Source organism: Pholis gunnellus (assembly GCF_910591455.1).
Source record: "Pholis gunnellus genome assembly, chromosome: 17".
NCBI classification, from domain to species: domain Eukaryota; kingdom Metazoa; phylum Chordata; class Actinopteri; order Perciformes; family Pholidae; genus Pholis; species Pholis gunnellus.
In genome coordinates this window covers 8,152,489-8,166,714 of record NC_136544.1, presented here as the reverse complement: position 1 = coordinate 8,166,714, position 14,226 = coordinate 8,152,489, and the positions used below count along the sequence as shown (strand labels likewise).

General features: G+C 42.6%; 1 protein-coding gene across 1 annotated transcript in view; it reads right to left on the bottom strand.

Annotated features, from left to right (window-relative positions):
* znf385c (zinc finger protein 385C) overlaps positions 1 to 13,779 on the bottom strand; it is a gene marked incomplete at both ends in the record, with an annotated part of 69,475 nt that extends 55,696 nt beyond the window's left edge. The window contains one exon of the mRNA XM_079177670.1: positions 13,452 to 13,779. Coding sequence (XP_079033796.1) covers positions 13,452 to 13,779 — 328 coding nt within the window. The remainder of the gene's footprint in view (positions 1 to 13,451) is intronic.
* Between the last annotated feature and the right edge of the window lie 447 nt (positions 13,780 to 14,226).

Sequence of the window (14,226 nt, the reverse complement as noted above, 5' to 3'; positions counted from 1 at the left end):
ACACACTGGCTCTCACAGTGCTGAACGCTTTGCCGCAACAGCCGTTTCACGATGGTTTCTTTCCTGCAAATTCCATTTTGCTTTGTCTGCAGTGTCACAGGGTGTATATAGTGACACTTCTGAAAGCCTTTGCACGCCAAGTCTGTATTTTTCTTCCAAAACCTCAGAGTTGTTCGACCACTCAGAGGCACCGCAAGTGCAAACGCCAACCAAGATGGCATCTGATAAGCTGATTCAATTTGTTCATTCGTCTCCCAGCACAAAGCACAAAGTAAAGAATAGATGCAGAATTGAAAGATAAATTGTGGGAGCTGATTGCAGAAAAGCTTGGAATCAGAGATGGTCGCAAAACAAAGGATTTTTGAAAGATTAGACAGTAGTCATCGTGCTCCAAGCAGCTGAACGATAGCGTCTTGCTAATGTCATTCACTCATTAGCCTCGTTTTGGGACTAGCGCAATCCACTGCACACATGTAATTAAATCAGTTTTGTTTTGAATTGCAAATTTTGGCAAAAAATACAAATTCATCAGACTCAGTGTGCAAAGTATTTTTACATAACAATTTTGTAACGCATAGGAAAAATACCGACTTGGTATGCAAAGGCCTGACAGCTGTGAACTGACCTGAAGAATGCTCAAATATACGTAGAAAGCCCAGACATCGCACACAACACCACTGACATCCACCAACACAGATAGTCTGGATGGTCAGAAAGATAAATACATTAGAAAATACCTCTAGACTACAATTACAGATCTGCATCGAGCCAATCCTCCTGATCTTGCAAAACATTACATTTCGAGTGCTTCTTTATCAAAATACAAAGACGTTTGCTCACTTGAGCAAAATATGTGAATTATCAATGGAAAAGGGCAAACTTAGGTGAAATGCTACATGATGTGTGCAACACGGTTTGTAAGAGCTGAAGGTTAGTGAACTGTGTAAGACCAAGGTAAACCTCCCCGCAGCAGTTTTTTTTCCTGTACTGAAAACCAGATCAGATGGATTATAAAACCTTTCTCTTGGCACAACACGTTTTCAGATTTCAGGCTTTTTTATTGTTATTTCTCCTGCTCTTCACTCACAATCGCACTGGAACAAACAGCAACAACTTGACTAGAAGGCAAAAATATTTGAATCCTCGGACTGGCACGCCATCCACTGCAACTAGCTCAAATCACAAATTCAAGTTCTACTTGGTGCATCAGTTCTGACAACTAAATATATAACCAGCCAAAAAATGTATGTAACAAAATTGTATTAAAAAAATCTCATGTATTTCTCCTTTATCATTTCCATTTTTAGAACAGCAACATTTATGGGATTTTGAGGAAAGGTTAGGTACCTTTATACACTAGTTTGGGTCATTTGGTGCTTTAATAAAGCTGTGAGGTGCTCTGTGTGTTTGTGTGTCTGTAAATGTGGCTGTTAGAGACGGAACCTGTCATCCAAAGACTTATATGCTCGCACAATGTGCCGACTCAACCTGCGACGTATATACTGAAGTTCCTCCTTCTTCACTTTCGACCAACAGAAGAGGCGTTGTGCGGGCTGAGAGCGAGGACTGAGGAAAATGAACGAGTTGATTGGAAAAATTAAACAGAAGGAAAATAAAAAACCCCACGAGCAATATGATTACAATTTGACATGTCTTTGATTGACATTTATCATTAGCTAATAGAAATGAGAGGTGACACACATACTCATCAAATAATCACAGCAGGAGAGCTGCATAAATAACAATGGCGGTGGCTGTGATGATGAGGAAGTGCTTTCCTCCCTTCTCCCTGACTTTCTGGTTTGTGTCCCAGTTTAACTAAATCCCATTAAAAAGGCTTTCATCTCACTGCACTTCATTACTGGCATAAATGCTGCGGCTCACCCCAGAGAGAGGCAGGGATTAGACACGACAAGCTCATCTAAAATGTTACGCTCTCGAACCCCAGCAGCTTTTTTTAAATAAAGACACACACTCTAAATTCTCCATATTGGATTATCCAAATAGACCCTCCAGGCGCAGAAGGTGTCATGAAGGTCAGGCTTGCTGTGTTATGTTTTGGCTTGTGTGTAGGTGTGCGTCTGAAAGCCATTGCACGCCGGCAAACAATGAACTGTATTCCAGCAGCAGAAGTTCCTGTATGTATCCGGGCAGACCTACATTCCCGTAAATTCAGAGATGAGACGGGAGAAGAGAGAGGATAAAATAAAAAAGGAGCTTTAGAGACACGAGCAGGGAAAGCGGGAAGAGAGAGGACAGCGGGGAGGGAGCTTGGTATTGTGTGTGTATGATTGGATGTGATGGGTCAGAGGCTTTCACACACATTTATGAATGCTTATTTTAAGCAGAGCCCAAGCTGGGCTAATCTTTTACTGCTCGGCTGAATGAGGGTGCTGATTAAAAGCTAATTATACGCTACAGATTTGGCCTCTGGTGAAGACTCCGCTGATTTGACACGGCTTGGACTCCGGCCCGGGTGCATGCCTGTGGGCTTCAGCTCTAGATAGCCATGCGTGTGTGTCTACAAATCAGAAGGGAACAAGACGTCAGCATGCTTGATGGATGCTGTAAGGTTTGTGTTTAAAGCAGCAGTGGAATGTAACCAAGGCCATTTACAAGTAATGAAGCACAATTTTCAAGGTACTTAGCTTGATTATTACCATTTTCTGGCACTGTACACTTCTATCCCATTAAATTTCAAATTGTTCTTTCACAGCATTTATCTGGCGGCTTTAGTTAACAGACACAGATTGATACAAAAACAGCTGCAACATTAAAATGCCTCATGCATTTGTATACATCAGTAATACTTATATAATATATGATAATATAAGACAACACTGGTCAGCCGGCTACATTATGAGTACATTTACTTTTGACACTCCAAAAATGGTATATTTAGCTGTTAATACATTTCTACTTTAACGTAAGCGGTACCCTGTGGTAACCTTTTGTGCTGTAGCCCTATATAGGAATATAGGAATAGCTCCTCAACCATAAAGCAGATATGCATATTTCTGTTATCTCAGTCCACACTTATTTGGATGAGCACATCCTGATTGGCCTTTTGATGGCATTATATAAAAAAAGAAAAAAATAATTTTGTGAGTATTTTATTTACATTGTTGGTTTATGGTTATATATCTTTTTTTTTTGTCCAAGCTGTGCATCCATCGTGTCTGTCGCCAGTGACTTTTTAAATCACATGTCTCTCTTGAATGCTAAATAGCATCTGAGTGATATCGCTGTGTGATTAGCTTTGTCTTTCATCCGTCTCTACATGAACTCTTTCAGGGCCTCTTGCTCCTTCCTCTCCTCTGGGTGCCATTCCACCACTCAATCACACAGACAGCAGGGGGTTAATATCTGTATTAAATGCAGCGGCGAAGAGAAAAAGAGTGAACCCTTCGCTGCCTGTTAGCATCTCATCTTTGACATCATTACTTCTCCGGCGTGGCAATGTTCCCCGCATATGACCCTCCCGCAGGAACTAACTCCGGTGCCACACCACAACAACAACACGCGCAGAAAACATGTCTCACAGCCAATTGCCTACAGGATGTCTCACAGTCCTTGGCTATTTATGTCTCAGGCAGTGACACAGTCGGTTTATTCAACTGCTTACGTTCTTACAAAGACGGCAGCACATAAAAATGCATTAGCTTTCTTGCAGCTGTACAACAGAGATATTCATTTTCCTCCTGAGCTGAGAAATAAAGGTTGATGTTGATGAGGGTTGAAAATAGTTGGCTGTGGGGTTTTTTTTAAGCCTCATTTTCAGCCACATCTTGAGTCTTAATTTTCCTCTGCGTAGCAGGTTATAAAAAACTATTTAAAAGTATTTCCTTTGTTTCTTAATGTGTTGCTAAACGTTGCCAGTTTGAAATCACATCCTACTGCTGATCTAAAGACTGAGGAGGAACAACGAGCAGCTGCTCAGCTGTCTTGTCAACAATAGAGAGTACAACTCTACATGCTCACCTTCATGTCAAGGACAAGCTCATTCACAGCTAGATCACACCTGGTCACTGCTTGCATGTGTGTGTGTGTATGTGTAAAACTGAGTAGGTGAGTTGTTTGAGAGCTGGTGTATGACTGGCGGCATCTTGACAACTCCAACCTTCCCTCTCTAACAAACATTTCTCTCTCTCTCTCTCTCTCTCTCTCTCTCTCTCTCTCTCTCTCTCTCTCTCTCTCATTCCATTTCCTCCTCCACCTTCCTTGCCTGTCTTTATTATTAGTGGCAGCTAGAGGCAGTGGACCGGAAAATTCCCATCGAGAAACAAACCCACATCTGCATATTACAGCCCTGTTTCACATCTGCCATGACCGAATAAATTAATACATGAATAACAATGAAAATCATCCATGAGTTGCCTCGCTTGCTCTCTAAATGGCATTGCGTGTGTGTATGCATGTTTGTGTGTGGGAGTCAGGAGGAGCTGTGGTTGTCTCTTTTGGCCATGCTCACGGTATTTGCATAAAACCTGTAAGTCATATAAGTCAGTACATTCATGCACAAGTCAGGTGCATGAATGTTGGGACAAAAACGGATTCAAGTTCAGTCCTGTCCTTAGAAACATCACATCCTGTGCCGTGATTAATCATCATTAGGCATGAAAACAAATCTGCTTTTTCCAGTGCTCTTCCTGTTAAATGTCTCTTGTTGCTCCCCAAGCATTTGATTGAATGAATTTAATTATTTGTGTTATTTGTGTAAATTAGGAACAGCTTAATCTGAAACAAATTTTTGTATTTTATTTTTGCTGTTTTAATATAATTTTGTCTTGTTGTAGGTTTTTAATCTGTTTAAGAGTTCCTTCTCGTTGTTTGTCCTCCAAATCAATTGTGGTTCGGATCAGAGATTGTGAGAGAAACTTGATTTTATTTTATTGAAATCTTTCATCTTAGTTGTGCTCCTAAATCCAACTTTTGATTCTGCCACACCTTACGTATCTGCTATTGAAATCACATTTCCTGTGTTCTCCTTTGTGAGAAAGGGAGAATGGTACATCTAATGTTTTTGGGTTTCATGAGGGCATTAGTTTGTAGGAATAAACCTAGTTTACGTCTACGTAAATAGTTACTATGCAACACAAGAGCCGCAGACTTTGAACAACAACTCACATTAGCTTTTCCTGCTAAAGTCCCCTTCTTGAATACACATCTCGTCCTGCAATTTAGCTTGTGTAACAGGTATCCAAACAAACATTCACCGGGGAAGAGTGCATTGCTAACATCAGGTTAAATTAGGCTAATCAGCTGGTCAAATGCACCACATCAAACAGCATGTAAAAGTACCTGCAAATATCACTGCAGTCCATTTAGATGCTGGTGAGGTCCTTACTCCTCAATAACAAGACACTGACTGACCACGTAGGCTACAGTGCAAGTTTGATTACTTTGATTCTCATTCCCCTGCTGGTGCTTCGTCTGCCAGCTGAGAGGACATTTCCTCAAATACCTTATTGTTCTTCTCTTAATTCATAAAAAAATACGAATAGTAAATTCAGAAAAATACACCCAGTTTAAATGCTGCTCTAATCTTTGTCAATGCTTTACTTAAAGTTGAGTTGCCCTTGTGTTTGAACCTTTCAAATAAACCTGCCTATTTTTATATTTAAAAAAAGTATTGTGTACAGTTAATGCATTTGGTTTCCCTAATGCATGTAACGTGTATGTGTTACTATGTGATTCAGTTTGAGGTTGGTACAAACAGATACACAAAAAACAGACGTTTGTTTGTCGGTGTGAAATAAAAATAAGAGGATGAGAGTGTGTTAGGCGAAAGGCTACACTCATCTACACCAGTGAGGAGTCTATTTCTGTGTTTGTTAGTGCACCATACGTTCCCTCCTCCCACTTCCATTCGCATTCCACCTAGTTTACATCTGTTTACTAAAGCTTGTCTGCTTCAGTTTGGTGTACGACACAGCGCGGGTCTCTGGAGGTCCACACACTAACAAACACTCTGACACTGTCAGACTACTTTGCCGCTGATTCCACTAACACAATGTGAAACAAGCGCTCTCATGAGATCAGATCAAATTCCAAAAAAAAAAGTATGCTCTAACATCCCAAAGCTGACAGTCAAAAAACACATCGACCCTCCGCAGAGCTGGTTGTGGCATCCCATAATGCATTGCTTCCACTGGCAAGGCACTGGATGTGAGGGATGGGAGGTACGTGTTCGGAACTATGGAGGCACAGCAAACTTGTAGGGGCTATATATCATGTGTCCATTAGCAGACAGCTTTGCCTCGCTCGGTGAATGACAGTGTTTGTCTGCGTCTGCGACTCGCTCTCTCTCTCACACGCACACGCACACACACACACACACACACTACCCACTCCCTTTATTCAAGCCAGCCTCTCAATCTCCTCTCTCATCTTTATCCCTTCTCTCTATCTCTTCAATGTGATCCTTCCCCTCAGAACTTCCATCTTCCTTGTTGCTCTGCTTCATCACTCTTTATCTCCCCTTAATTCCTGCCTACCTTCTCCCTCTCTAACCTCCATCCCTGTCCCTGGACACAGCTGATAATAAGTCACTCTGCTGTAATTTTGCCCTTCTAAAGGCCTGTAATGATGGGGCTCAGAGGATGGCTAAGGTGGAGGCGAGATGGGGGGGGGGTTAAAAGGACTCGTCTCTGCCCAGAAAAAAAAAGCCTTTCATGGGTCTTTTTACAATGAGCCACTGGGGAAAGAGGGCAAAATTGGCCAAGAGAGAGTGACAGAGAAAGAGAGAGGCTCATCAGGTCACATTGTACCTTTGTTGTCTATATATCAAATATACAACATATCTACTGAGGCTCAGTGTGTGGTGGGGGATCTGATACAACACGTTTGTGCCAATAAAAAGCCCAAATGAGTAAAACTCCATTTGCAGCTTGAGAATAAAAAAAGGACACAGTGAGAGGGAACAAAGGCAACAGTGAGTGAGAAAGTGAAAGACGGGGTCGTGCTAGGTGACCGGATTGACAAAATACTGTTGAAACTGTCTGATATTTTCTGACATTTAGCAAACTGGCAAACGGTTGAATCCATTTCGCAGATATGTCTGTGGCAGATGTCGCAATATGGGTTTGTGTATCAGACAGGCGAGATAAGGGCTCATAGTGAGATTTGTTTGGCCTTATCTGCAGAAAGAGCTGGTCGACCTGTCAGAACCCGGGTAAACAGACATCGGATGATGTCTGAGAGATGCGCCCCTCTCCCCCGTGGCCTTATAAGCACGGCTCCTCTCGTGTTTCTCGCTCCACACGCGCCCTTGTGTGTTGACCCGGTATGCCCGCCGACCTTTTTCCAGAGTTTGAACTGCCGTCGCATCGAGGGTCACACCCTGCGGCGAAGCAGAGAGGAGGGAGAGAGAAGGACAGCGAGTGCAGGGATCGGAGGTGGAGGGTTGAGAACAAAGTGCAAGACTCCACAGCCACATAGCATTTACGTAGATTTACACATCACCCAGAAAAGACATGGAGGGAAAGAACTGCTAAAATTCTCTCGAATAATTTGAGAGTATGGTTAACTCGTGCAGTTATAAAATGTGTCAGTCTCCTATATGTCCTCATTGTGATTTTAATTTACTGTAAATAGTTTGTTATTCTCATTGTTTTGATCATTTACTAGTTTGTGGTGATTTTAATGGTTGCCCTTGTCTTTTCTGGAGTTAGATCAAGCAGACAACCAGCAGCTGCAGAGTAATTTCTCCGTAAAATAAAAAAAATGAATTGATGAAAACATCAAATAGACCGACCTGAGGCAGAAAATACTCAATGATATACAGAGATTAAGATAAGGCCACTCTTTACACAAGCACCACACGCAGTCAACATATGCACATGTATGTCCAAAGGAGGGGAAAGTCATTTAACTCCGCTGGGGAAGAAAATTGGAAAACGGCGAGGCAGCACAAAAATAAAACGCAGATGCGCAAACGCATTGAAGCAGAAAATCCTTGCCTTTAATCCAATTCCTCACGCTTTATTAAAACAGAGCCAGAGAGATGGAGTCAGACAGGGACCACGATGAAGAGACTAACATGAAGAGGAGGCTCACATTACTCAAACATAACACACACACACACACACACACACACAAAATATGCACAAATCAAAGGAAAATGCGAGACGGAGGTCCATGAAAAAAATTAAAATGCAAATTCTCTCTCCCTCCTCCTCGCACTTTCTGTGTCTCACAGAAAACACGTCCACACATGACACATTTATGCCTCCTCACAAAGCCAAGGAAGATTAACACGTGAAAAACAACCACATACAGGAAAACATTGTGTTGTCAGATTTATAGATCCACAGCCGCCTCTGTTGGGTCATATCAGGCCAGGCCCAGGCATGCTGTCCACTCTCTCTCTCTCTGTCTCTCTCTCTCTCTCTCTCTCTCTCTCCACACCCTTCCACCATCATTTGATCATCGGGATTATTTATAGCAACGCAGAACTGAGCCACATGTGTATGTTTGTAAGAGAGAGTGTGAGCAAGTGTGTGAGTGCTGTGTGAATGCGGATGTAAATGTAACAGCATAATTGTCACAACAACAGTCGGCCATCATAGATATAGCCTTGTGAAGTGAGGGATCTTTTGAAGGTGTATTGTCAGATACATGCACGTGTCCGTGCACACGTTAGGATGCACTGCAACTTGGCATCACACATATGATGCACTGAGATGGATAGTGATGTAAGGGCAAACTCCCATACAAGATATTCCTCAGGAGAGCAACTCCATTATAAAAGTATTGCATCTGGACTTATTTTCTGTTTTTAATTTGAAGTTAGCTTTTGAGAAAAGTTTCCCAGCGCTTGAGTTGGATGGTTGTTTTTTTCTTTTAGTGAGTAAATTGTGCAAGTGATGTAAACACAATAAACACAAATAAATGTATAAAAAATATCTCCACCGCCATCAGTTGTTGCTCTTGTTCAAAACATGTCCATGGCATTGAAATATTGCAAGCATTGTGATTGGTTTTCTTTTTGGACAGGATGAAATATAGCCAGCATTAGCAGCCAAGGTAAAAAAAAAATAGCTTGTGGATTTGTAGTTTGTATTTTTTTGAAGTAGCTTTATTCAATCTTCAGGAAATATATTTTCTCCAGCTAAGTTGATGGAAAACCACCTAATTTGTGTGGGCTACACCTTAATCATTCCCTTAAAAAGGAGCAACATATAGTGTTTTAACATCAATACATCATCGTCACATAATTCTAAAATGTGTGCGTTAATAGCAAGTAAACACAGTGAACTTGCTACGACACATTAAGATAAAAATGGGCATAAACTGCACAAATTAACACCTGAACTCACATTGTCAACCAAACATCTGGATTTCTTCTCTCCATCCTGATCCGTCAGCAAGCTTCTCTGAATATCACTCTCCATTAGAACGGCGTGAAACCACTTAATCAGTGGCACATTCATTTTTTAGTGCGACTGGTTTTGCCTCATGTCCAGCACTGATACCAGAGGGAGGGAGAGATGAGGACGAAGAAAGGGAAAGGAGGGGAGACAGGAGGGAGAAAAGAGCCTGAACCCATTGTCAGCTCAGTGAAGCAGAGCGGGAAGAAAACGCACGCCGACATGGAGAAGATTCGCTGGGAGTCACACACACACACACACACACACGCACACATTGATTTAGAAGATGAATGTTATATTTTTTGTTCAAGGAACCTATAAACCTAGAAAAAGATCCAAGCACGGATGCCTTACTGTACATATGGGGGCTGACATAAACACAGAGGCAACGAAGCACGTATTTATGTTTCCACAGCAAAAGTTACAGACTCTGCAGCATTGAAGAATCCTAAAAATATCTGAACCAGACATGCAGGATGCACGCACACACGCATACGTAAACACACACACACACACACACACACACACACACACACACACACACACACACACACACACACACACACACAGAGAGAAGCTGTGGTGGAGCTGAGGACACAGCAGGGGCTGGCTGCCTGAGGGAGTCAGCAGAAGGTGAGGAGAGATAAGCCTGTGTGGTTGTGACTGCATGTCAGAGAGAATCTGCACAACACAACAGTTCAGCAGTCCCTGCGCCACACAAACAACACATGAATACATACGCACAAACTTCCATATATGCAGTCTGCATCACAGCAGTGTACCAAAAAGGGTAATTTAGAGAACACGTGTATTAAAGAATCTATGAAGTTTGTTCCGTGCTTGCCGCTCTGCTGCAGCTACAGTAAGCGCAGGGAAAAGCAACTTGGGAAACACTTTGCGTCTCATCGTTTCTTCTGCGAAAGGTTGCACTTGAACACACAGCAAAGACCAGAGCCAATAGCGAGCTGACCTGTGTTCTGTGCTACCGTAAGAAGTGATTAGTTTGTAATCACAGTAGAAAACCCTAAGACAGCCTCGGGGAGACACAATCTAAACAAAGTAGCCCACCATTCTCTCGCCACTGAATCACTATCAGAAGTGGAAAGGTTGTCCTTTGCTTTGCTTTGAGCTAATTTGGTTTGCAGTCAGGTGGAGTTGAAAATTAAGGAGTTACTGCATTAAAACGGAGCAATCACCGGTTGGCCATGGCGGACAGCTCCATCTCAGCGGCTGCCTCTGCTGCACACCCAAACATGCTGAATCAGGCAAACGCCGCGGATGAGGGCTGATTAGAACAAACAGCGGCAGGGCCTTAGATGCTGTGCAGTTGTGTATGTTTGTACAGTATATGCGTGTGAACAGATGAATGCATATTTCTGTGTCATGTGAAGAGGATAATACACTAATTTCTGTGTATGTTATGCATGTATTTATTCATGCACAAGATATGCATGCATCCATGCAGACACACCTAAGACAGATGCATGTCCATCATTTTCCATAGGCCCATAAGCACACAAAACCGTCAGAAATACTCCACTCACGGGTGTAGTAGAAGTTCTCGCCAAAAAGTAGGACCTAAGCACTTTTTGCACAGCCGCTAAAACCCAATTTTCAGCCTGAGATCAGCATATGTGCTGATCTCAGGCTGTGACCACACTAATGGAGATAAATCTGAAAGCACCGTTTACTGTCGAAGGTTTTCTGTCAACACTTGCATTTTCAGAACCAATTTCTAAAAAGTCGTGCTGCCCACATTGACAAATATGTTTAAACGTCCTCTTTTTCCTCCTCTTCTTGCTTTGCAATCAACTAAATGCTACAATCACTGCCGGTGACACACTGCTCTCCTCTGTGATCGTTATCTTTCTGCATCAATAGAGCCACATGTTTTCGTTGACACATTTTTGGTGTTTCTATTGTCAGATGAATCACGACTAAAATAGTGATGTGATCGACTGTCATGAAAGCTGCCTAACAAAGTCCTTAGGTGCTGCATGGAACTTCTGAGATAAATCAATATCTCATACTCATAAAAAAATAAACTAGATCAAGCAATCACAGAAAGAGTCATAGGCAACTGAAGGCACCTTGACATTACTGCCAGGTTGATGTATGTAGGCCATGTTTGTGAAAAGGTCATTATATGACCATCATATGTCAGCGTATTGAAAAAGTCATGTCTATACACTGAGCTGAAACACAATGAATTACCATGTTCTTAATTCAGTACTTTCACTGAGAGTACAGCGTGAGAACAGCAACATCTCATCATTCCCTTGAAAGGACATAGATACAAAAAAGAGACTCAGAGCCACTGATTAATCATTCATCCTTAGATTCAAACTACTCGGTGCATATAAATGTAAAATTAAAAAAACACACTGCTTCTTGACTGTTAACCTTCACTTTTAGCCTGTCCACGGGTACAACAGTTGTAGACCCCTGTCTTTGTAATATAATCGCTTCCCAACAAGGAAATCCTAAGAAAAGTGCTCATTAGAAATAATGAACAGAACCAATTCTGAACACACTTTCTCTAGAAAAGTTGCAAAAAGTGACAACAAAATGATGTAAATGCAAGAAACGTTTTCTCTTTACAAACACAATTTCAGGCAAGCAGTGTTGTCCAAATAACTTATCCATTATTTTCAAAAGCATTAGGAGAACGTATTTGGAAGACAAATAATGCATCATCTATTATGCAACTGTTAAAGTAGCACTGCAGCGGGTTTCACGAATAGCTCTTCCAACTGCATTTCTCAGACATCAGCTTCAGGGAATTCCAGTTCTTTAAGAATGCACTTAATGGCTTTATCAATTTCTATTTCACAGAACATTTTTTGCTCTTTTAAGACCTACTTCAGATGCTACAACAAGACATTTGGAGAAATAAATACTGTGAGCTTTTATAGAAACTGCCCTTTACTCTTGGTGTTGGTGGTGAAGTGCCTTGCTCAGGGGTATATTGACCCCACATGGATTTCCCCAGCTATCTTAAAAATGTAACCATTGAACATCCCTAATGCCTTTAGCATCAGTCCAGTGCTGCCTTAGAAAAATCTTTTCAGAGCTTGACATTTAACCACATAGAGCCACCGCTGGGATGAGATTATTTCACTCGCTTTGAAGGATTTTATATCCTGATGTTCCCAAAGGCCTTCTTCAGATAGGGTCGGTTCAAATACTGTTAAGCTCTTTCAAGAACACAGACGTCAGAAACACATAAATGCCAGATATAAGCACACATGCATCAGACCAAATTATCTACGAAGCCCTGTTTGCTGTTGACAGTGTAGGCCATGTGATTGGTTATAGAAAGACGTCTAACAGCTCAGACACCTGCCACGCTGAGACACAATCCACTGTTGTGTCTCAGTCTTCAGTCAACCTGTCGCTGCTAAAGATCTACTCATATGTCAATATGAGCTTGAACTGGGTTTCCAAATTGTTTATCTCGGCTTGATTCTTTTTTAACAGGCTATGTTAGCTTATTGTCTGCCTGTCCGCCCGCCTACTCTCCTTTACCATACTTGTGTGCGTCATTGTAGCAAGGCTGGAAAAAGAGCAAAAAAGAGAGGCCGGGAGTGTGAACGAGTCAAACTTAACAGAGAGACTGATTCCCCCGGAGCGAAGTCCTAATCGAGGCTGTGACTAGAATGACAAAAATGTCCAACTTCACTCCATCCGCATCACTCCCAGGAACACAACCATCAAACAAAACCAACATTTAATTAGTGTCTCACTTGCTGACTTCAGTCAGCTCTGCTCCTCAACTGGTGTGTGTGTGTGTGTGTGTGTGTGCTTGTTCATCAGCCCAAGGCATTGTCTGAACACATTTCAGCAAATAGAATTGCATTTGTTTGACTTCTATTGAATACAAGTAGGGGGGATTGGTACACAGGGGCTGGGGACAGTGTGCTCTGAACAGTGTGTGGGATTCTGTTAATGTGGATGGCTCTATTGGGACAGGGCTACAAAATCCAGAGGCAGAGCACTTCATCCGATGTTCTGCATGTACATCAGATTTCGTAACAATAAGCTAACATTGTGGTCAGTCGAGTGGCGCTCCAGGCCTACCTGTCTTACTTGGCACCTTGCCATTGCTGATCTGCTTGACTCTCTTCTGGTGGGATTTGCCGTTGTAGTGGATCAGGGCCTGTGCGGCTGAGTTGAGTTGGATGTTGCAAACCTCGCACAAAGTGTAGCTCCGCTGCTTTCGCTCCCTTTTGGGTCTGCAGAGTGCAGAAGGCAGGGCTCCCCCTGGTGACTGCTCATCTGGTACTAAACCTTCATCCTGGGTGTCGCAGCAAGGCTCGCAGTCCATCTGCACTCCCGGCCTGGCGCCAAACCCCCTCCTGTCCAGCTCGTTGTTCGGCAGAGCTGATGGGCTGAACGGACGTTTCATACCTGTGATGGAGGAAGAGGACAGGATGAATACAAAAGGATGAACAACGGAGTGGACAGGAGAAAAGACTAGTATCGCTTAGAGCTTCACTTCACAGCTCAGGTGTCATACCACTCCATGCTCAAAAAGCTTTTTTCAGAGTACATATGTTGGATGCTCCCTTCCTTTCTGAAGCACCCGAGCATTAGCATGTGCAACACAGCATGGAACAGAGTGAGGCTGTGTGCCCTGCCTCCTGTGGATGGCGGTATCATTTTCCTGGCATGACCTGGCTCACCCAGCATACAAAGCCAGTCTGTTAAAACCTGATAGCCACCGAGGACACGCGGGCAAAAATACCCCCGATTCCCAAAGCTTTGTGGAGGGAGTGTGTGGCATCTGACCTCATTCCTGTCTGTCATATGCTTGTCAGCACCCTCAGAACAAAGTGACACCTGCACTGTGTAC